The following is a 23,600-nucleotide window of genomic DNA, read 5'->3' on the forward strand; positions in this document are numbered from 1 at the left end:
TCATTTACTTGATCAAAAATACTGTAAAAACAGCAATATTGTGAAATATTATTACAGTTTAAAATAACTGCTTTCTATGTGAATATATTGTAAAATGTAATTTATTCCTGTGATCAAAGCTGAATTTTCAGCATCGTTACTCCAGTCTTCAGTGTCACGTGATCCTTCAGAAATCATTCCGATATGAATGAAACATTTCTGATTATTATCAATATTAAAATAGCTGTGCTGCTTCATGTTTTTGTGGAAACCATATTGTTCGGGATTCTTTGATGAATAGAAAATTCAAAAGAACAGCATTTATTTGAAACAGAAATCTTTTGTTACATTATAAATGCCTGTCACTTTTGATCAGTTGAATGCATCCTCGCTCAATAAAAGCATCAACTGACTCCAAACATTATATTTTTATATATTAATGGCACATTGAATCCATCAGGAGGGTGTTTGGTCTTCATATCTTAACTTTCACCTCATTCAGGGAGCAGTGAATCTGTACACGGAGTCTCAGACACAGCAGGCGGTGCATCAGGCCTCAGCGGGAGCCCAACTTTCACCTCGAAGCGCCTCGTCCTGGAGGATGAGGATAAAGGGATGGTGGGCGACTCGTCTGTCTGACTCACTCCCAGAGGAGGAGGGGTTGTCGCCACGGAAGCTGATCATCTTCCAGTGTGAGTTCTCATTGGAAAGAGGCCCACATCTGTGAGAAACACACTCACACACACACACTGAGTGCATTTATGATGACACACGCTTCTTACCCGATCCACAGCTGTCAGTATCTGAGGAGACTGGACAGACAGGTTAATGTGTATCCCAGCCTGCACTATCTGCTGCTGGGGGGTTACAAACACTTCCATGCCTCTTACCCGGTACAGTACCACACATTATCTGACAGTCTTCACCACAGCATGCTGCAGCTGCTCAGTCAGGTGTCTCTGTGTCTCAGGATCTGTGTGATCCCTGCGGTTACGTGCCCATTGCCCACCAAGAGTACCAGGATCAGCTGCACGGATACCGCAGGAAACGCCCAACACAGCAGCGAAGCAGACGGCCAATCAGAGTACATCAAAGAACCACATGCTAAATACTATATACATGCATACATACATACAGTCAAACCAAAATTAATTCAGACACCTTCAACATTTCTCACATTTTCACAGTTTAGAAAATGGTAATGGCAGTCAAACATCTTTATATGTCAGCTAACCTTGATAGAAAGGTATGTAATGAATTCGGTTGAACAGATGTCAGCTGTTAAATTTAAGTACGCAATTAGATAATAACAATTTAGGTCAACCGATTACCAAGCAATGCTTTTTGTTCAGTCTATAGTGTAAAACGTTCACATTAACAATTAAAGAAAAAATACTTATATATATATATATATATATATATATATATATATATATATATATATATATATGTGTATGTGTGTATATATATATATATATAAAATTATATTAATATATAGAATCAAATATTTGCGAGAGTAATTAATAATAATATGGCTACTAATGTGATGTATAACACATTTGCTCACATATTTATGTATATGACCCTTCATGTTCACATCTCTCAGCTAATCAACTAATCTGTAGGTCTTTGAATAAAGTATTTCAAACAGACTGTGGCTTATTGCTTTTTTAAAATAATGAAAGGAACATTTTCTTCTACATTTATACAATAATACCACATTAAAGGGGCTGAAAAGGGGTCTGTGAAAATGTTTAGTTAAAGACAGTGTAAATGTTAAAATAAAATAAATAAATTAAACAGAGAAATTGATTAAAATAATTAAATAGATAATAAAACATGATTTAAATAAATACTGCATCTAAAAATACACTTCTATAGTGAGCATAATTTAAAATATAATTTAAAATAATAGTAAATACTAAATATTTTCCAAATAATATTTTACTCATGATATTATTTTTACAGTATAAATTGGATTCATAAAATGAAAATATATATCTGCCTTTTAAATGTTAGGGTTACACATTATTTAAATTAAAATCATATATAATGTTTAACGTTTTGAACGTCCACAATACTATTAATATTATATTATTTATGTATAAACATGTATACCGTTAAAATATTTAAATATTGCACTTCCAACCAGCTTTAAAACTATAATTTCTCCTTTTAAAGATGATAAACAGACTCTCAAGGTCGTGCACGCGCGCGCTCTTCCTCTGATTGGTCGCGCGCATCAGGAAGCGCTGTCCGCCTTTAAAAAGCGACGACCTCCAAACTCACCGGAGCGGTATTTCGGCTCACCGTGCCAGCATCTCTCATCCGCCTCCCGGGGACGCGTCTCCTCCGTTACCCGCCAACATCCCCGCTGTGTTTCCGAGCGTGATGGCCGCGTATAAGCTGGTGCTGATCCGCCACGGAGAGAGCTGCTGGAACCAGGAGAACCGCTTCTGCGGCTGGTTCGACGCCGATCTGAGCGAAACCGGGGCCGAGGAGGCCAAGAGGGGCGGCCAGGCCCTGAAAGGTGAGCGGAGTCCGCTTATTAAACCGGTGTTGTGTTTGTGTGGGGCCTGCGGAGATCAGCGCACTGCAGCAGCAGCTCCTCGTGGTGTTACTGTCAAAATAACGCAGTCAATATCGAGCTGCTCTTACTCATTTACTCTTTAGCAATCTGTCATGCAAGATTTTTATCTTGCCAAAGCGTTACCTGGTTGCTTCATTTATCTGTCAGTATCATATTTAACAATATTGCCATATTTTTCTACTTAAAAAACAACATAGTATTTTTAAAATCAAATATAATGAAAAATCCATTTTATTTTATGTATATGCAACTATAATATGCATAATGTTTATAATTATTGCACTTTTTGCAGGACAAAACAAATATATGGTTGTCAGAGGGTTGCTTGGTGGTTGCATGAATGTTGAGTGGTTTTCTTAATGGACCAAGTCCTATGGGATCCGCTTCCCACCAAAAGTATTGCAGTCACAGATACATAGTTAAAGCAAAAATTAAAAACGCAAGTAAAAATATACTGCACAAAATTAAAAAATGAAAGCAAAGTTTTGAGAATAGCAAAAATGGTTAGGGATCGTAAAATAATGGGCGCAAATTAATAACGCATTTTGAAAAAAATATGCATGAATCAAAACTATAAACATTTCAAATCATATTGCTCAAAACTGAATATTAATACAACTTTATCCAACTTGCACACAAAATCATGTTTTCCTTGGTTATATTTCTGTTTTTTTTCATGCTTCTGCTGCTTTCCCTTTGCTCTTGTTTCCATGTTCTGTGCTTTTACAAATGTTGTGGTTAGTTTCATGTAAATGAGGGTGGGTTTAAGCATCACCATTGGTCCACTAGCTCTAGATGCGTCTCATTAGCTGCCGATGCTCACAAACCACAATCTTACTGACCCCAGACCTTTAAAGGGTAGTGCACATGCAGTATGCAGAGTGATGCAGATGCTGTTTTTCCTCTCCCGTAGATGCGGGTTATGAGTTTGACATCTGCTACACGTCTGTGCTGAAGCGTGCCATCAGGACCCTGTGGCTGGTGCTGGACAGCATCGATCAGATGTGGCTGCCCGTGCATCGCACCTGGCGTCTGAATGAGCGCCACTACGGCGGCCTGACAGGCCTCAACAAAGCCGAGACGGCGGCCAAACACGGCGAGGCGCAGGTGAAGATCTGGAGACGCTCCTACGACATCCCACCACCACCCATGGACCCCGAGCACGACTTCTACACCGCCATCAGCAAGGTGAGCAGGACACTGACAACCACCAGAAAGGTGTCAAATCAGCATGTTAGATTGATTTCTGAAGGGTCACGTGACATTGAATGTGATGTTGCTGCAGGACCGTCGCTACGGCGACCTGACGGAGGACCAGCTGCCCTCGTGCGAGAGCCTGAAGGACACTATCGCTCGAGCGCTGCCGTTCTGGAACGAGGAAATCGTTCCTCAGATCAAGGAGGGCAAGAGGGTCCTCATCGCCGCTCATGGGAACAGCCTGAGAGGAATCGTCAAACACCTGGAGGGTGAGAAACCCTCTCAAACACCCTAAAGACCAGGACCCTAACAACACCCAGAACGAGTCCAAGAGGAGTCAATCCTATGAAGACGATTTTATTTTTTCTCAGATTTTCTGGATTCTGTTTTAATGCTTAAATTAAATGTTAATAATCAAAAAGCAGGTCTAATTAAGTGTAAACCTGAAATTTATACATTTTAACAACAGTTGTGTTTAACACAATTTTTAGGGCCTTGTGAAATCAGTTAATTTTATTTATTTTATTCATTCATTGTTTTTTGTTTTAGTTTTTCTCAATTCCATGTTTTTTCACTTTCTGGATTCAATGGTTAAATATAATTTTTGTAATCAAAAGTAGTATGCCTAATTAATTTAAATGATAAAATGTTACAATTGAACAATGATTTATTAAAGGTTTAATAAGTTAAATTCAGTTTAAAAAGCATGTATAATTAATAAAAGAAAATGAAATGTGTCATTTAACATATAATTAACAAAAATCACATTTTTAGGCACCAGTTAAATCAGTTTGACCCCCCCCCCCCAATTCTATTTAATTTTAACCAAAAATTATATTTTACATTTTTAATGCTGTTCTAATGCTTTACTGTAATTTTAATAACAAAACAAATCTAATAACTATTTATTTTTTACAATAATAGGGCCCTATGAAATGTTTGATTTATTTCAGAAATTCTTTGTTTTAAGTATTCTGATTTAAAACAATTTTATCATCAAAAATGGTGGTAGTCAAGGGAAGGCATAAAATATTAACAGTTGAATTTATCTTTTAGAATGTAATCAAATTAAAATATAACATCCAAAATTCCGAGTTATGAATTCCGCAATTCCATCTGCATTTTCCACGTCATGGAATTCACATGATGCATAATTTTCACTGGCTCTTAATATCCAGAGTAAAGGTAGCAGTTTTTCAAAACATCTTAGCAAATGTATAAGAACGTTCTGGCAACCATCTGCAATGCTTTATATTTGCATCTGTATTGTGCTCATTATAACCCGTGTGTTTGCTCCAGGTATGTCCGAGGAGGCGATTATGGAGCTGAATCTGCCCACAGGAATCCCCATCCTTTATGAGCTGGACAAGAACCTGAAGCCTGTGAAGCCCATGCAGTTCCTGGGAGATGAAGAGACGGTCCGCAAAGCCATGGAAGCCGTCGCCGCTCAGGGCAAAGCCAAGAAGTAGACCTCAATTCACACAATCCTCCTCAAAAAACGCAATCAGTGTTTGACCATGAGCCAAGAACCAAACCACTAATCATTAATTTCCTAATGCTCTGAATCGGGACCATTATTATAATAATAAAAGTCAAATGTATCTGCTTGAGTATGAGTGTGAATGCTGTGAAACAGCCACAGGGAGGGATTTTAGCTTTACATTTTCTCGGCACTGAAGAGCCACGGTCGCACCTTTCAAAAGATGCCACATGTGTTTCTGTGATGGCATGCTTTAAGGACTGTTGCCAGGCAACGGCATATATTAATGACCGGGTGGGCTGCAGAAGGGGTGCGATTTCCCCCGTCTTTGCGTGATTCATGCTTTGCACCGCTGCTCTAGATCCCTGAACACCCACACAAACGCTCTTCAATTATCCCACTTTGAAGTCACTGAAAAGATCTGCGTAACGGTTTGTTTTTAGGCTTCACCTACATCTAGAGAGGAGAAGTGAGTTAGTTTGGTGATTAAAAGCAGATTATATTCCTGTGGGCTTTTTGCATATGTTTATGGTCATTTTTTCTCACTTTTTCTGTGGTAAATGTCACTGTATGTTGATGTCGAACTGTAGTCCATGTCTTGTTCAATGCATTTTGACCCTAGTATCCTGCAAACATTCACCAATTAAGGAAATACTGAATATTATTGTTCCAGAAAATAAATTTATAGCATTTTGTCTGTACATTTAGCTTTTACAGCAGATGTTAAAATTATTTTGCTTGACTGAAAGACAGTTATATGTACACTTACGTGAATTATGAGATGCACAATGCCTAATAAATGTCGGCTTAAGCAGAAAAAAGTGGCATGTTGTGAATATTTTTTTCTTATTCCTAAAGATAAAAATACAAACATAGGCCTATCTATCACATTAAATCATTTAAAAAAAATATTAATATACAAAAGATTTTTATTTTAAATAAATGCTGTTCTTTTTAACTTTTTATTTATCAAAGAATCCTGAAAAAAGTATCAAAGGTTCCAAAAAATAAATAAAGCATCAACTGTTTCCAATATTTCTGAAGGACCATTTGACACGATGCTGAAAATTATGCTTTGCATCACAGAAATAAATTCCATTTGAAAGTATATTAAAATAGAAAACCATTATTTTAAATTCCAATAATATTTCACAATATTAAAATGTTATTCTGTATTTTTGATCAAATAAATCCAGCCTTGGTGAGCAGAAGAGACCTCTTTTAAAAAACATTACAAATCTTACTGATCCCAAAGTGTATTTTCTCATTTCACCTAAACTTTTTTTTTTATATATATATATTTTTTGATGATAATATATGCTTGGAAATATACAAGAAAGGAGACGTCCAAATCTTTTCCATTCAACATGTCTCCAGAGTATATTTACATTTGTAGCCACAACAAATATGGCGGACTACTCGAACCGCGTATGAGGAAGTGACCAATCAGAGCGCGAGTTGCCCTCTGACTAATAGCCAATCAAAACGCGGATGTCGCTTCTTGGAAACATGTCGCCCATGAAGCTGTGTGTTCCAGGTGGGTCGCTGTTATTAACATGTTTTCTGCGCATCCTTTTGGGTTTATCGTCATAGTCGTTGCAGGGCTTGGCTGTATGTTCTTTGGTTACGCACAGACTGATTTGTTATGAGCTTTGCTGTGGTCAGTTTGATTCCTCTATAGCGTTCACGTGTGTTGCTGTAGGGCTGAATCATCCGCACGCGCAGCACTATTTTGACGTTGTAAACGCATAAACATGTTTGATTTCGGTCAGCATATGGCGAAAACCGATGATGTTGATTGACTGGCTTGCTATAATAGCGTATATGTGATATTCCGTGAGTGAGTGTAGTTTTGGAGGTGTTTGCAGGGTTTAAGGACTCGTTTGGCGAGCCCTGCCCACCGCCCGGGGCGCGAGCGCTGCTGTCATGCATACCTGCCTTAAACCTGCTGCTAAACACTCACCTATGTGCCTCAGCTGATGAGTGACTAGAGCTGTTTTCATCACCGAGATTGCCCTGGAAACCTCATTTGCATTGTCACCGAAATCTGGTTTCATTTATTTTTTAATTAGTATTTTGTGAACTTTGCATATTTGTAAAAAATAAAAATAAAAAAAAATAAAAATTAATTATTATTTTTAATTCATCCCGTAATGTGTTTTATATGATATTTGGTATAACACACTTTTTTTTTTTTAGCGGTGGGACTACTTTTCTTGGCGGATAAACTTTCTCTTATGTTTAAACGACGCGATTCTGTGAGTTGCAGTTTGTAAATAGATATTCAAATTAACATCATATTATAGCATGCATCAACCAGTGTTGGGCTAGTGTATCAAAAAAAAAAAATAGTAATATATAACTCATTAATTACTGCTTTCAAAAGTTATATTAGTATTACATTAATTATTACTTCCAGCCAACAGTAATTAGTTACATTACCTTTCATTACACCCCCCAAAAAACTGGTAATTGCATAATTTTTGCAGCCTATGAATGCATGAAAGTTACAGATAAATGATAAACTGATGACAAGCCACAATATTTTAAACAACTTTTGTTATTTAATAAAACCGCAACAAATGTGTAACAGGACTCAAGCAGGTAGAACCAACCAAACATGCTGGGATTCTCAGTTGACAGATTTATGTATATATAAATACAAACACATGCATGCATATATTTAAGAAAAATTTTGTTTATTTATTAAATATATTTATAAAATATGAATATATAAATGTGTAATATTTTACAAAATATATAATGTATGTGTTTGTATTTATATATACATAATAAATATACACAGTACACATACATATATTATGTAAACAAAAACGTTAATTTTGGATGCTGACAGCACTAAATGGCTGTATTTCCAGCCGCTATATTACTATAAAGCTTGCTGCTTTGACAGTGATTATGAAAATTGATAAGGATGATTGAATTTTTGAATTTCAAATCAGTAGCAATTGTGACAAAAAAGTAACTAGTATCTAGCCATTTGTTTGGATGGTAAGTAACTGTAAAATTATGATTAAAATTTTATTAGTAATTATTTAACTACTAGTTACCAGGGAAAGTTATATTGTTACTGTAATGCATTACTAGTTACTGCCCAAGACTGAATTACAGTATTTAAACTATGGAAACATGCAGTTGAGAGATTTTTTTTAATCTGTGGCAAAAAAAAACTGCAAGATGTAACCTCACAATTGAGAGAAAAAAAATCATAATTGTGAGATTGAAAAATCTCAGTTACCTTTATTATATTGCAAGGCGGAAATGAATTTAGTAAACAGCAGCTTTCCAGTATCCCTTGCACATGTTACAAGAGTGGAGTCCACAGTATAAAAAAAAATGTAAATGCAACTTTTAAATCTCATAATTCTGCCTTTTTCCTCGCAATTTAATTTGTATCACACAATTCTTGCAGCTTTTAAAATTTTTGCGCTAAAAGCTCAGAATTGTTTGATAGAAACTTGGAAAAAGTCGATCACGCGTGATTTTTAAAATTCTGTGGCGGTGAAAAATTTGCAAGATGTAAACCCAGAATTCAGAGGAAAAAAAGTCTAAGTTGTGAAATGAAAACTTGCAATTGAGAGAGAAAGTCAGAATTGTGAGACTGAAAAGTCTCAGTTACCTTCATTATATTTTATTGCATGGCAGTAATGAACTCTGTAAACAGCTTTCTAGTATCCTTGCACATGTTGGAGTAACAACGATTAAGGCTTTAATTGATCATCATGACAGGAGGTGAAATATTGGATTAACTTTACACAGATAAGGCTAGTAACAGATTTTGTCATTTAGAATGTCAATTAGTGTCTTGTGGTTAAAGTATATTTTTACATTTATTGCTGTCCTATATACCTCCATTGTATGTGCATTACTGTACATTATTTGTGTTTTTACAAGCAGTTTGATGTGGCTTGGTTTGTGTGCTGTTGTTCACGCAGGTGAAAGGCTCTGCAGCACGGAGGACTGTATCCCCGGCACCGGGACGTGTCTGCGGCACGGCTACATCTTCGCTTCGCTCGCGGGATACGTGCTGAGAAAGAACGAGGGAGAGGAGGTCAGGTCATATATCACACTCACTTTCATGGACATTCTTTGATTTTTGCACAATTTTATTCATTTGCAAGACTTAAACACCCATGCTTCTCCGTAATCCAATAGTGACATTGTATTGCCTCCTCTTTCTTCCTAGCTCCCGGTGATTTCAGTCGTTAGGGAGACAGAAGCACAGCTCTTGCCTGACGTCGGTGCCATCGTCACCTGTAAGGTGAGAGCTCTGTACAAAACATGATCAATCACATCTAAATCCTTCTGATCTTTCGTTGTCATTTATTGCATGATGTTTTGTTAAATTATTCTGTGTATTAAATCTATGATTATTTTCCTGCAGGTGATGAGTATCAACCCACGATTTGCTAAAGTCCACATCTTATATGTTGGGTCGACACCGCTAAAAGATAGGTTTAGAGGCACGATCCGGTATGAATGCATTAATTTTAATGTCCATCAAGTTTCATTCATATTTTAAAAGCAGGTTCTGTTGCATATATTATTATCAGTAATAGAAGTAAAGTCTAATCTATTAAACGCTGTTTGGTTTTGATTTCTCCAGGAGAGAAGACGTGAGAGCGACAGAGAAAGACAAGGTGAGTTTATGGGAATTTTTGTTTTGTGGTTAAAAAACAAATTGTATGGGAAAGATGATAATGCTTTAAAAAATTGCACAGAAATATCTGTAAACATCCCATATGTATCCCTTTCTCAAAAAGTGTAGGAGGGTTAAAATGTCATGTACTGAATTGCTCTTTTCAGGTGGAGACGTACAAAAGCTTCAGGCCAGGCGACATTGTCCTTGCAAAAGTGGTATCCTTTATGCTCTATGAAAAGCAGTTTTCGTTTTGTCATGGATGTGTTGCTCATGACCCTTGACCTCGGATGTCAGATCTCTTTGGGTGACGTGCAGTCAAACTACCTGCTGACCACAGCAGAGAATGAGTTGGGCGTAGTCGTGGCCCACAGCGAGGCGGGTGAGGGAGCGTTCAAATAGCAGTGCACTTTAAATAAATATTTGAAAAAATGACTCTACTTCATACCATCTAAGTTCTAGATGAGTTTGTTCCTTCATGGGAATAGATTTGGAGAAATGAAGCATTCCATCAGCAGTGGATCCTCTGCAGTGAATGGGTGCCGTCAGAATGATAAACATCAGAACAGCTGATAAAAACATCACCATAATCCACACCACTCCAGTCCATTAATTACCATCTTTTGAAGTGAAAAGCTGCATGTTTGTAAGAAACAAATCCTTCATTACTGCGTTAATTACTCAAAATACGAGTCCATAATAACACTGCTTCCAGTGAAGTCCATCACCTGTTGTCCCCTCACATCAAAATCCACTGACATAGTTTAGATCTGTTTTGGACTGTAAACAGTGCTAGATCTGTCCATATTTCTCTCCTGATTCAGACAAGATGACTTTTTCACTGGAGAAAGCAATATTATGGATAGAGGACTCATATTTTAGCTGGAAGTAAACGATTTAAAGTTAAAAACGCTTTAATGATGGATTTGTTTCTTACAAACACGCAGCTTTTCTCTTCACAAGACATTAAGTGATGGATTGGAGTGGTGTGGATTATTGTGATGGTTTTATCAGCTGTTCGGACGGCACCCATTCACTGCAGAGTGAACAAGTGATGGAATGCTAATTTCTTCAAATCTGTTCCCATGAAGAAACAAACTCATCTACACCCTGACATTTGTATTTATGCATAGTTAACCCAAAAGGTTCATTGTTCATCACGGTCTGAAATCTCTTCCCGCAGGTGCTCAGATGGTGCCCATCAGCTGGTGTGAGATGCAGTGTCCACGCACGCACGCCAAAGAGTTTCGCAAGGTCGCACGGGTACAGCCGGAGTACCTTCAGGCCTGAGCCACGCCCACCGCTCCCGCTGACCACACCCACCGGAACACACAGCTTCAAAGACGCCACCCTCGGGGAGAACTCTCAACCCAGTAACTGTTTGGAATTCTAGGTGTGAATCTGGAGTGTCACATTCCACACTGCCTGTGATGCACACTACTAAGTGAATACTGCACGAGTATCACATTACCGTAATTGAATGTAGTTGCATTACTAAGCAGTATTCTGGCATTGCTGATGCTCTGACACACCCGTGATTGTAATATCACATGTTCAGATGGAAGGTCATATTTTGTTGATGAACTTCCACTGAATGTTTAGAGCTTCTTTAAACACAAGAGTTGGAACAATTTATGGGTGCATCTTAGTAAAACATACTACTTTTTGTCACATTTCAACACAATCGAAAGGAAATAAGAAACTATATTGTGTAAAGCAGCTGAAGCCTGTTTTTACAGCATATTTTTTTAATTGTATAAACGTAGCTCCAAAACCCACGGCTCTTTTCCGGAAAACTGGAATTGTGCTATTGTCACAATCACATTCTCTGTAACAGATTTTGCAGTCATTCACAATGGGGTTTGAAGTTTATAGAGCAATAACATTTGGCAGCACAGTTTTCTAACTCTTTGAAGAACATGAACCGCAAAAATAGTCCCCAGAGATGAATTTATTTTTTACCCCTTGCTGCTTTTATACAGAACATTTGGAAATGTCTAATTAGATGCGTTTTCTTTGTCTTTTGCCTGTAACTGTTTTGAGAGGTCATGTGTTTACAAGAGAGAAAAAATGAAGTTTTTCACATCACAAGGTCAGATCCATTTGTCCTGAATGTTGCATTGTAGTTTGCAATAAAGATTTCAACACCGGGTTTACTTCGTCAAATGATATTCCTGTAGCTCCAACAGTAAAGCTTGGCGTTAGTGATGCCAAGCTCATGGGGTTGAATCCAAGAAGTGCAAGAACTAAAATTCATTCAAAGCTTTGGGATCAGTAAGATTTTTTTTTAAAGAAATACTTTTATATAGCACGGATGCATTTAATTGATCAAAAGTTGACAGTAAAGACATTTATAATGTTAAAAAGATTTCCATAAATGCTTTTCTTTTGAGCTTACAGTTCAAAGAAAATGATCAAAGTTTCAAGAAAAACAGGAAGCAGCACAACTGTTTTCAATATTGATAATCAGATATGTTCTTGAGCAGTGAAACAGCATATTAGAGTGATTTCTGAAGGATCATGTGACTGAAGACTGGAGTAATGATGCTGAAAATACAGCTTTGAAACACCAATTACATTTTAAAATATAATCATATAGAAAACAGTTAATTGTACAATATAACCATTTACAGGTACAACTAAAAAAATTTGAATATCGTGAAAAACTATTTTTTTTGTAACTTGTTTCAAAAAGTGAAACTTTCATATATATTTTGCATTCATAACGTAAGAAATTACAAAAGTTTTTTTTGTTTTAATTTTGATGATAAGAGCTTACAGCTCATGGAAGTCAAAATCCAGTATCTCAATATATTAGAATATTTATATTTGAGTTTCATATAAATCATATTCCCGACCATCCCTACAGTATAAATTACAGGTATCTCTTGTTCTTTGAAACCACAATAATGGGGAAGACTGCTGACTTGGCAGTGATTCAGAAAACGATCATTGACGCCCACAAAGAGGGTCATTACTGAAAGGAGGGGCTGTTTACAGAGTGCTGTATCAAAGCATATTAAATACAAAGTTGACTGGAAGGAAGAATTTGGGTAGGAAAAGGTGCACAAGCAACAGGGATGACCGCAAGCTTGAGAATACTGTCAAGCAAAGCTGATTCAAACACTTGTGAGAGCTTCACAAGGAGTGGACTGAAGCTGGAGTCAGTGCATCAAGAGTCTCCACGCTCAGACGTCTTCAGGAAAAGAGCTACCAAGCCACTTCTGAAACAGAGACAACGTCAGAAGCGTCTTACCTGGGCTGTAGAGAAAAAGAACTGGACTGTTGCTCAGTGGTCCAAAGTCCTCTTTTCAGATGAAAGTAAATTTTGCATTTCATTTGGAAATCAAGGTCCCAGAGTCTGGAGGAAGAGTGGAGAGGCACAGAATCCAAGCTGCTTGAAGTCCAGTTTGAAGTTTCTGAAGTCAGTGATGATTTGGGGTGCTGTGACGTCTGCTGGTGTTGGTCCATTATGTTTTATCAAGTCCACAGTCAACGCAGCCGTCTACCAGGAGATTTTGCAGCACTTTATGCTTCCATCTGCTGACAAGCTTTATGGAGATGCTGATTTCCTTTTCCAGCAGGACTTTAGCACCTGCCCACACGGCCAAAACCACTTCCAAGTGGTTTGCTGACCATGATATTACTGTGCTTGATTGGCCAGCCAACATGCCTGACCTGAACCTCATATGGAATCTATGGTATATTTTCAAGAGAAAGATGAGGAACAGTCAATCCAACAATCCAGACGAGCTGAAGACTCAATAGTGCCTCAGCAGAGCCACAGACTGATCGCTTCCATGCCATTCCTCACTGATGCTGGAGTTTGTGCTAAAGGAGCCCCGACAAAGTACTGAGTGCAGAAATGAACATACTTTTAAGAACTTGAACTTTTCTGCTTTGCAAATCCTTTTTTTGATTGATCTCAGGAAATATTCTAATATTTTGCGATACTGGACTGTGACTTTCATGAGCTGTAAGCTCTAATCACCAAAATTAAAACAAAAACACTTTTGAAATGTCTTACTTTATATGTAATGACTCTAAAATATATATGAAAGTTTCACTTTATGAAATAAGTTACAAACAAATTCAGTTTTTCACGATATTCAACTTTTTTGAGATGTACCTTTATACTGTATTTTTGATCAAATAAATGCAGCCTTGGTAAGCATACAATTTTACCAACCCCATGCTTTTGAACACTAGTGAATATACATTGAAAGCAGTGTCACTCTCGATAAACCTTTGCTAAATGCATAAATGCAAATGACAAAATAATGAACAAAAATCTCAAAAACATCAATAATGCAATGTCAATCATGATTACCCAAGGACAGCTCTAATCCAGTGTTTTTATTCGCTGCTGTGTAATCTTTTCTTTGGGCAAATTCAAATACATCTCATGATATTTCACCTGAGTACAACATCTCTTAGGACACAAAAGAATTCAATCTGATTTAAAGGAAACTTACAAAATAAAAAAGTAAAATACTTGTCGAGTCGTTGACTCGGAGCTCCTCAGTTTCCAAAAATAAATTCTACTTTGATTCATACATTAAAGGAACAGTTCACCTAGAAATGAACATTTTGTCATTGTTTACTCACCCCTGCACCATTCCAAACAGATTTCATATGGGCTATCGGTCGTTTTGTCCTTTTTGGAGCTTGAAAAACGATGTGAGGGTGAGTAAATGATGACCGAGCGTTCACTTTTGAGTGAACTGTCCTGTAACTCTCAGTCATCGAATCGCACTGAGTTCCTTGCATTAACATCGATTGCAAACTTTTTATTGGACGGTGCCGCGAACCCCAATCCGGCTCCTTTATTACTGAAGTCCATACGGCGGCTCTGTGCACGCTCAAACTCTCCCAGAAGGCCTTGCTGCAAAGTCTGTTGGCCTTCTTTCCCCAGCGCCATGTTGGCCTGGCCACAGGATCCTGTGAGGGGCTGGCTGCTCTTTTTAAACCCGCCCATCAAGCGCAGGAACTTGGCTTGTTGGTCAGAGCTGTCGAATTGCGCCGTGCCCCACTGGCCGAGATTCTACAAACAGATCAACACAACTCAGATCTCTTATACTCTTAAAGCTAAAGGTTCTTTACTGGCATTGATGGTTCCATGAAGAACCTTTAACATCCATGGAATCTTTCCATTCCATAAAAGATTTTTAAAAATGATTCATTTTAGAACTGTTGCCTGAGAGGTTCTTTTGGGGAACAGTTCTTCTATAGCATTTCTGTAAACACTCCCTTCTGAAACCTATATTTTTAAGAGTGTAAGACCAAAATAAACTAAATGCAAGTGTTCTGGTGTGAAACTGACCAGCTTCGGCTGTGATTCCTTGTCAATGTCCCTCTGTAGGGCGAGTCGACGGGCCTGTGGAATAAAAAAATTCATGATTTATAACAGGATTTATTCACGGTGTACAGTACATGGTAAAGTATCATTGATTAGCTGGTGCTGTACCTGATCTATAGAAACTTCATCCTGATTTCCAGGCTTTTTCGACAGGAACACAACATCAGACTGATAAATAAAATTAAGCTTATTTATAGGACCAAAATGTTTTTCATATGAATCTCATTTGCATTACTTTATTATGCAAAAAATATATATTATTCAAATATTTAACATGGCAGTAAGTTAACCTTACATATGCAAAAACAACTGCAATAATTTAAATAAATGCATAATTTTACTTTAAAATATGAATAAATCCTCCAAGTCATAAATTTCAAACATATAATTTCTAATATATTTTATTATTTTGATTTTGGATGAATCGTGACCTGCAAACTTTCTTGACAGTTTTGTGATTTGGACCCCGTTGAAACTTAAAAAAACTGATGTGAAAAATTCTAAAACTGAAATCAAAATAAACTGAAGATAAACAAATTATTTTAAAATTTTTATTTTTTCAAAGACTTTAACTAAAATAAAAAAAAAATGAATAAACACTATGGAAGCATATAAATAATCCTAAAAAATAAATAAACCGAAAAACGTGATTAAATATCCACACTGAAGGTCAAGGTAATTACCATCACAATGACATCATATTTTAAACAGCCAATCACGATCCACGGTTTACTCACCGCTTTAATTGCTCTCTCCACGACGGCCTCATGACGCTCCACTTTAGGTTTTTTCTTTTCAACTTTTTCTGGGGTTTTGTTTCTGTTTTCTTTCCTCCTCTTCTTTCCTGCCGGTTCCTCCTGGATCTCAATAACATCATCAGTCCTTGTCTTGATTTTCTTGTCCGGTGATCTCTCCTGTCCTCCGTTGGCGTGAGGACGACTCTCACCTTCACCCACGCTTTTTAATTTCTTCTTCAGCTTTTTGCTCTTCTTCTCCGGCTTTTTATTTGAGCTGATCTCATCAGGCTCCTCTTCCGCTGAAGATTTCTTCTTCTTATTCTTCACCTTTTTTCTTTTCTTCTTTATCTCTCCGTCTGCCAATTCGGTGTTTTGTTCTTGTTTGGCCACATCATACATTTTTCTCTTCTTTTTCACTATCTCCACACCGTGTCCTAAACCTTCTTCTTTGACCTCTACCTCCTTTTTCTTCCTTTTCTTTTTTACACCTTCCACCTCCCCTTGTTTCTTGGCTTTCTTTTTCTTGGACACTAAATGATCTCCATCCTCAATGACGATCACTTCTGTTTCCTCCTTTACCTTCTTTTTCTTCTTCTTTGTCTTCTCAGGAGCATCTCTGATGTTTATATCTGAGTTTTCTGTTTTGACGGTAGTCTGGATGGAGGCATTGCAACACACGGGGCTGTTTGCTTCCACTTTCTTTTTCTTCTTTTTCTTTTTCTCAGCTGCATCGCTCTCCCGTTTCCCTCCATCTCTGATGCTTATGTCCTGAGGTTCTTCTTTTTTAACAACAGTCTGGACGGACACATCACGACACACCATCACATCCTCCAACTTTACTTTTTTCTTTTTCTTCTTCTCTTTGGTCGCCCCGTCAACTGCCATGCCAACTTTTGTCAACCGACTTCTCAAAAACCTCCTGATGTTCCTCTTGCTTTTTGCATCCTTGAGGTCCTTTTAATTGCTTTGTTGTTTTTTTCTCCAATTTCTGGATCAGCCTTCACCATCTGCAAACGGAGGAAACACATTATTTCAGACAGTTGAATTGCATGTAGTCTCGTGCAAACTTACATTCATAAATGATAAGAAATAAAGAGATTTTGTAAGTAATTTGTATAAATAGCAATTGTCATTATTCAGTTCCAGGCTGTTTGGGTCGAGAAGTAAACACATAGATATGACATTAGTTTGATACTACACTTCTTTTAATAACTTTTCATCCGTGAAACACTTTTGAATCTTACTTAACCGTTATTATTGTTAAATCGACTTGTTTTGATAAACACACTTATTTGCCGGTAACGTGCGTAAATACGCGCAGCGAGCAGCTGTTTAATATCCCGGCTCAAAGCACTCTTGCGTTACATAATACATATTTGTTTTATTACTTACTCGTTTGCCACACGTGGGAACGCTTTCCTTTCGACTCTAATCCGGAAGAAGTCGCTTGTGACTTCCTTGGTAACGCCTCCACGCGTCCCTGGCAACGGTGACAGAACGCGTCCGCTAGCGCCAGCATGCGCAAACGCACGACGCGCTACGCAAAGCGTGACAAGAGACGCCTTGAAAACACTGTTGGAATGTTTATTAGAATTTGTTTAAAATATAGACATCAAGTATAGGGAAAAATACACCGATTCTGTGCAATAGATCCGAACATCACGAGCAGAATAAAGAGCGTTATTATCATCAAAAATCATCAAAAACGGCATTACATATAATATACCATCAACTGCATCATAAAGACTGACAATCAAGCGTGCAAAGTCTGGAAAAAAACATCAAACGTGATATCAAAACTAAAAGATAGAATTTAAAAAAGCTTAAAAAGAAGATACAAATTGAACAATTTAATACAAAACGATTCAAATAACTGAAATACAGCTGAATACATTTTAAAGTGATAGAGTTTGATTATATATCTAAAGTGGAATGCAGGAAGAAGTCTTTCTAAGGCTAGAAATGAATGAAATAATCTCTCTCTCACAATCTCAGCATGAAAATAACTGTCCCTTAATACACATTTCTGCTTATAGTTTATCTGTGCGTTTCTTTTTAAATTGGCCGCTGAATTAATATGCTTTTTTTTGGCTGACATCACAAATGCCTATTATTTTTCCCTTCCAGTCAATCAGCTCACATTGAATGAATGACATTTATTCTCTTGCACTCAGAAATGTGTCACATTATGTAAGTAAACGTTTCAGCATTTCATGTTATTTTAACACTCCCTCTCCTTTCGCTTTCACACATCTCTGTTTATGTAAATTCTTACAGGTCCTCATCTGTATGATTTGTCTGATTCATTTAATCTAAACAGACATCACCTGAGTGATATCGAATATGTAGCACATCCTTTATTTTGTATTAAGCACTTATTAGAGAACATGTGCAAAATTAGCCTGCTCCCATGTTGAAAATGTCCATTATCTTCAATCAGCTCTTTTATTAGAGGAGCATTTCCAAATGATTATCAGGGAACCGTAATAAAGTGCCTTTTGACCCTGTGAAGTCACCCGAACTCAATCCTTTAAGGGGACATTATTGCCATGGTAACCGCTCTCACCACAGATGCCTCCCCGTGAAGTTTGGAGGGACGGTTGGGATCTGAAACATAAAGCGTGAGGTGAATTGTTTGTGAAGCTAGGCAGTAAAGTATTGTTTAATTGAAGTGTTGTTACTGACCGGTCCTGCGTTCATGAGCAGGGCCATCTCGGTGGGCTGGTAAACGTGACTGCGGAACGGCACAGCGGGGCGTATCAAACCATTATGATAACCTCCAGTCTGCAGAACTGCAGAAAACAAGACAATACAATATATTACTTGCTACTTGAAAATCTGTATATAATAACTCTAATCTGGCTAAATAGAGTAAATACGAAAAAATCTATATATTTTAAACATATGGGCAATTAAATGATTTTGAAAAGCCTCGGGAGCTTTGTATGTTTTGCCTCAGCAAACAAAGAAAATTTTCCTAATGTTCTCAAAGGGCTTTTTTTCCCTGCAGAACCAAATAATAATGTTCTAGAAATGTTTTTATAACCATTAACTAACCTTTCCAGAACGTTTCTGTAATAACCTAGAAAACCTATACAGAATGTTCTCTAATGGTTACTTTTAGGCATTTTTATAACCATAACCTAATCTTCACAGACCGTTGCAGGAAGGTTTTTGTAACAACCTAAACAGAGCATTCCCTAATGGTCATTTTTAGCTGTTTTTATAACCATAAACTAACCTTTACAGAAAATTAAGGTTTAATTTTCAGAACCATAAACTATCCTTGCACATGTTTTTTTTTGTGTGGCATCCTACCCGCACTGTGCTCCTCTACGGTGTACGCCTGACTCTCTGCGAACGGAGCTCTGGGATTGGTCGGCCGCTCGTCGTCATGGTAACTTTGTGCCGTTGGTGGCTGAGGGGTGTCGTAGTAGTTCTGGCCGGTGTCTGCATTCCTCTGACTGGACGGACGCAAGCACAGGTGCGTTTCTGGGATTGCATGAAATAACAGCAGCACCCAACCCTCGGTCACCAACGCAACCGCTAATGCCGGCTCATCCCAGTCCTTTATCATGGTTGTGATGTCGGCGTCTCCGTACAGATAGAGACCGAGCCAGGCAACCCAGAGCAGAAGCGAGGACAGACATGAGAGGAAAAGCCAGACAGCGTTGCACCTCCACTTCATCCTCTTCCGGCTCGACTCCTCTCTGTTGCTCCCTCCGCACAACACCACAGCCAACGACAACATGCTGGCAGCTAGCAACAACGCTAGAGCGTAGCTACACACCAGCACAAAGTCTAAAGGCAGGTAATCGCAGGCTGCATGTCCCTCGCGGACCACCGTAAGCAGCAGCCATTCTCCAGCAATGATGCCTTGAACCACAGTGAGCGCGAAAGCCAATCCGGTGAGAGAGCTGCCTGCTGGGCTCCGCCTCCCTCCGGCCAGCTTCTTTAGCCGCACTCCCTGCACCAGCAAACATGAGAAACACATGGCGAACAGAGCCCCCCACAGCCCGCGGCGCACCATGCAGAGCACCTCGCCACGCCCCACCAAGAAGACCAGTGATAGGCTGAAGAGACCCATGGTTCCGGCCAATAGGAGGAGGAGGGGACCGACTCCACAGCGCTTCTCCGGTTCCGTTACTGTTTTCAGCTTGGCTAAAAGAACTATGGCCAGGATCAGAGTGGATACGGTACCACCGCACGCTATGGCCTCCAGCACCACACCCCACACGGACTCCAGATCGCACAAAACTCTGTAGGGCGGGTCCACTCTAGCACCACACCCATGAGGAGGGGGCGGGGCCATAACCTTGGGCGGGTCCTCAAGAGCGCAGCTGCCAATCAGAAAGAGAATGACGATGAGGGTGGGCCTTAGAGCCATGGCTGGAAGAGAAAGAATACAAAAAATATATATTTTTTCCTTTTTCTGTGTAAAGCCTGTACAGGCGGGCCATTCGACCGCTCCAAGCATGTAGACGCGTCCGCCATCTTGGAACAGTCAACTTGACGTCATTCACCAAACTATGCATTCGCAGACCATCGGCTGTGCAGGATTGTGGCATCTTCGAATATTCATTAGTTACTATGGTGAATGACGTCAAGTTGACCATTACAATATGGCGGATGGCTTACATATAGCAGCCCATAGAAACGTAATGTATGGCAACACTGGCCCTGGCCATTTTTTTTCCCAGTAGAAAACAAAACTAAAGAGATGGAACAACAACAGACGCCTGCATTGAGGGCATTAAGACCACCACAACTTAAGTTTAAAAGGGTAGAAAGATATTTTATCAGTCATACCTTCTGGAGAGAAACAGTGCAGACACTGGACAAACTTTCTAGAATGCATGTGTCAGCTGTCTGATTCATGTATGCTATCAAATGGAGTACACTTTGAAAGGCTATGCTCTCGACGTTATGCATACGCTAGCATACACATACAAAAGTGTATAAGGATTTCAACTGTTTTTTCAGTTAAAAGACATTTACCAAACCAACCAGCTCTGAGATGAATCACAAGAAGTCACTATGAAATTACCATTTTCTTGTGAAATATTGCAGTGTTTATCATAAATGATTAATCTGCGCATATCATTATTTTTTGACAATAATTAATGTTGCCCTCTTAATCTTAATAAAAAACAATAACTTACTTCCTCCATTCGCAACTACACCTCTTCTCAACCTCATGAAATCAAAATTGATTGTAATTACTCAGTGCACATTGCTAGTCCTGAGGTGAACAATTAATCCATACAAGTTAATCAATTGAATCCGAATCCGAAGTTAGCTCATGAGATGCCTTCATTTGATTGATTTTTGAAGGCAGCATAGATGTATCCTTCGCTGCCTTTGATATCCCACAATCCTGTGCGTTCCATTATGGTTGAGCTAAAAAAAATTAAAGATGGCATCTGAAAGTTGCATTTGGTGGTCAATTTGTGTGTAAATGTATATTTTGCACTTTTGGAGTTATTTCCAGTGAGAAATCAGTACTATAGCAATTAAATATTCGTTTAGTTATTGCCAAAACTCATTCTATTTTGTTGTAAATCATTAAACCGTTACTCTGCATCAGAAAACTGTGTCATGAGGTGCCTTCGTGCCAAAACGCTGCCTGCAAAGTCATTGCCTCATTAGGCAGCAAGTGTTCGGATGCCAAACTCGACAGCAACTTCACATGGACTTTAATCAGGTTAGAAGCCATGTTGGAATTTAACCTGGATGAAAACGAGGCTGTGAGGGATAGATGACATGCACTAATTTTCACAATTCACAACTTTCAAAACTTTTATAAAGAGAAATTATAAAAGAAAGAATTATCATTCATCATTATTTCGTTGGTATGTTGTTAAACAACAACACAATCCAGTGAATGCACTGTACCCCTCATGAGTTCACTGCAATTAGGCTACTATCCAATCACTTCCAGACTTGCTGGAAAACTAAAATAAATGAATAAATAAATAAAACATTTTTATTCTCTTGTTCGAGAATCCTTGTTACAGGATATACCTACTTAACAACAGATAAGAGGACACAATCCGACAAAACTGTACACTTTATATTCTTTAAATTAAAATTGAATTAAAAGCGACAGTATACAACATATTGATGAATCAGTCACTGATTATCACTGACACCGAAGTGTATTAGAGTGCAGGTAGCCTTCTGCAGGCAGACTTTTTGCTGTCATTTCCATAGCAACATCAACTTGGTGAGGAATTTTGGCTATTAAATACATAAAAAAAAGAAAAGAATGGAATTTGAGCACATTTCACTTTTTAATTGTTTTGTTATCTGTTTGTGTGATTTATTTGGTTTATAATAAATGTAATATATAATAAATGTTATGCTACTATTTCTTTGTGCATGCATTTGCTCATCCTCTGCTGATGAGTTTGTCTCGCATCCGAGCTTATAAACCCCTCGACAGTTGCTATGGCAACCAGAGGCGCGCGTGGGCTGGCCTAGATGGAGCTGCACGCAATTTATATAAAGAACAAGAAGCCAGAAACACAAATACACACATAAACACACGCAGTTTCAAACATGCACAACTTCAGATTCGAATTTTTGCAAGTAAATTTAAAGACAGCAAAACCATGATGAACTAACAAGGGTTAAAGGATAGATCTGCAGGCAACACAGTTATATAAACCGCAGACAGCAATAGGTGTTACTCACCTTATGAGTTCAGACTGTATTTTAGATAAAGCCTTGACGTCGATATGTATTTATTAGTGCAGGAGAGTTTCTACACACATTCCCACAATCCAAATCTCTTCTTATCGTGTGAGAATCATCCTGCAAAACACAAACTCCTGCACTGACATAGCAACCAAACACCGCGCTTTTTCTCGGTGCTCAATAGTTAAAAAAACAATGACAGAAAGCAGCTGATGTGCGACAGACAGCTTCACACCCACACACTACATCTGTAAAAGAGCATCCTTATTTCGCTGCTGCTGCTTCTTTCTTCCAGCCTCTTCTCGACAGTGTTGTTAAATCTCCTCTTTCAGTGAGAGCTGTGGATCCGTGTGCAGCTGAGGGTAAAATTCACGTCTGATTGAATACAGACCTCACTGGACCGCTGTAGTCCACTTGTCACATGCATCTCTCTCTCTGAAGGGCTTCATTTGCAGCATTGTGACTGCTGCTGATGCACAGCCTATAAATAAACCACAGCAAACTCCTCAGCAATCATGCTTCTCACAGTCTCATGATGGTCCAGCGGTCAAACTTTTGGCCTAAAGACCTCCAATTAGACCTCTCGCTGTCATAGACAACTGACAGGCCCCACCCACCCACACACACACACACACACACACACACTTTTGATTGATTAAAAGTGGATTGAGCAATGAGATGTTCCTACAATGAGGACAGATAATGCTCACAGTTAGAAGCTAGTATGCCATCTAATGTTCAATCAAGGAAGCACACTAATGCTTTCAATATGTTGTTTTTATTTATGACGAATCATATAGCATCTTTCAGTTACTTGCTAGTGTTTTAACACAAACTGTGAGTCTCATGACATGAATAAAAACAGAACTGACAAATCTTTGTTGCTGACCAAGACCACC

At 38.4% G+C, this 23,600-nt stretch overlaps 4 protein-coding genes across 7 annotated transcripts; 2 read left to right on the forward strand and 2 right to left on the reverse strand.

Moving 5' to 3' along the window:
• The first annotated feature begins 2,198 nt into the window (after positions 1–2,198).
• On the forward strand, positions 2,199–6,274 carry LOC306873790 (phosphoglycerate mutase 1). Its single transcript, XM_079423274.1, has 4 exons — positions 2,199–2,509; positions 3,483–3,757; positions 3,855–4,035; positions 5,066–6,274. The coding sequence occupies exons 1-4, from the start codon at positions 2,371–2,373 to the stop codon at positions 5,233–5,235; spliced, it is 765 nt and encodes a 254-aa protein (XP_079279400.1). The 5' UTR covers positions 2,199–2,370; the 3' UTR covers positions 5,236–6,274.
• A 474-nt stretch (positions 6,275–6,748) lies between these two features.
• Positions 6,749–12,053, forward strand: LOC306874185 (exosome complex component CSL4-like). 2 transcript variants are annotated; one of them, XM_079424029.1, is made up of 8 exons: positions 6,749–6,783; positions 9,203–9,318; positions 9,454–9,528; positions 9,652–9,740; positions 9,874–9,907; positions 10,074–10,124; positions 10,204–10,288; positions 11,090–12,053. In XM_079424029.1, exons 1-8 carry the CDS (start codon positions 6,756–6,758, stop codon positions 11,194–11,196), a joined length of 585 nt encoding a protein of 194 aa, XP_079280155.1. In that variant the 5' UTR covers positions 6,749–6,755; the 3' UTR covers positions 11,197–12,053. The 2 variants fall into 2 exon arrangements, with proteins under 2 accessions (XP_079280155.1, XP_079280156.1); XM_079424030.1 differs by having other exon boundaries at positions 6,760–6,782; positions 9,193–9,318.
• A 144-nt stretch (positions 12,054–12,197) lies between these two features.
• LOC306874184 (uncharacterized protein) lies at positions 12,198–17,460 on the reverse strand. Of its 3 annotated transcripts, none has more exons than XM_079424026.1 (5): positions 17,395–17,460; positions 16,003–17,009; positions 15,374–15,433; positions 15,230–15,283; positions 12,198–14,950 (listed from the first exon to the last, which is right to left on the reverse strand). In XM_079424026.1, the coding sequence occupies exons 2-5, from the start codon at positions 16,885–16,887 to the stop codon at positions 14,645–14,647; spliced, it is 1,305 nt and encodes a 434-aa protein (XP_079280152.1). In that variant the 5' UTR covers positions 16,888–17,009; positions 17,395–17,460; the 3' UTR covers positions 12,198–14,644. The 3 variants fall into 3 exon arrangements, with proteins under 3 accessions (XP_079280152.1, XP_079280154.1, XP_079280153.1); XM_079424027.1 differs by having other exon boundaries at positions 14,218–14,950; positions 15,374–15,406; positions 17,395–17,459; XM_079424028.1 differs by lacking the exon at positions 15,374–15,433 and having other exon boundaries at positions 14,217–14,950; positions 17,395–17,459.
• A 107-nt stretch (positions 17,461–17,567) lies between these two features.
• On the reverse strand, positions 17,568–23,263 carry LOC306873721 (G-protein coupled receptor family C group 5 member B-like). The gene is made up of 4 exons (XM_079423204.1): positions 22,699–23,263; positions 19,321–20,391; positions 18,688–18,794; positions 17,568–18,609 (listed from the first exon to the last, which is right to left on the reverse strand). Exons 2-4 carry the CDS (start codon positions 20,387–20,389, stop codon positions 18,565–18,567), a joined length of 1,221 nt encoding a protein of 406 aa, XP_079279330.1. The 5' UTR covers positions 20,390–20,391; positions 22,699–23,263; the 3' UTR covers positions 17,568–18,564.
• Between the last annotated feature and the right edge of the window lie 337 nt (positions 23,264–23,600).

Source organism: Barbus barbus (assembly GCF_936440315.1).
Source record: "Barbus barbus genome assembly, chromosome: 8".
Lineage (NCBI taxonomy): Eukaryota > Metazoa > Chordata > Actinopteri > Cypriniformes > Cyprinidae > Barbus > Barbus barbus.

Bases quoted from the DNA above. Each gene is read 5' to 3' on its own strand.
- LOC306874184 (XM_079424026.1), bottom strand. From the start codon at position 16,887: ATGGCAGTTGACGGGGCGACCAAAGAGAAGAAGAAAAAGAAAAAAGTA. The intron at 15,284-15,373 runs GTACAGCACCAG...TTTATTCCACAG, and splicing joins ATGAAGTTTCTATAGATCAG to GCCCGTCGACTCGCCCTACA. The intron at 14,951-15,229 runs GTCAGTTTCACA...ATCTGTTTGTAG, and splicing joins AGGAATCACAGCCGAAGCTG to AATCTCGGCCAGTGGGGCAC.
- LOC306873790 (XM_079423274.1), top strand. From the start codon at position 2,371: ATGGCCGCGTATAAGCTGGTGCTGATCCGCCACGGAGAGAGCTGCTGG. The intron at 2,510-3,482 runs GTGAGCGGAGTC...CCTCTCCCGTAG, and splicing joins GGGCGGCCAGGCCCTGAAAG to ATGCGGGTTATGAGTTTGAC. The intron at 3,758-3,854 runs GTGAGCAGGACA...ATGTTGCTGCAG, and splicing joins TCTACACCGCCATCAGCAAG to GACCGTCGCTACGGCGACCT.
- LOC306873721 (XM_079423204.1), bottom strand. From the start codon at position 20,389: ATGGCTCTAAGGCCCACCCTCATCGTCATTCTCTTTCTGATTGGCAGC. The intron at 18,795-19,320 runs GTAGGATGCCAC...TGTTTTCTGCAG, and splicing joins CGTAGAGGAGCACAGTGCGG to TTCTGCAGACTGGAGGTTAT. The intron at 18,610-18,687 runs GTCAGTAACAAC...TTTATGTTTCAG, and splicing joins TGCTCATGAACGCAGGACCG to ATCCCAACCGTCCCTCCAAA.
- LOC306874185 (XM_079424029.1), top strand. From the start codon at position 6,756: ATGTCGCCCATGAAGCTGTGTGTTCCAG. The intron at 6,784-9,202 runs GTGGGTCGCTGT...TTGTTCACGCAG, and splicing joins CATGAAGCTGTGTGTTCCAG to GTGAAAGGCTCTGCAGCACG. The intron at 10,125-10,203 runs GTATCCTTTATG...CTCGGATGTCAG, and splicing joins ACATTGTCCTTGCAAAAGTG to ATCTCTTTGGGTGACGTGCA.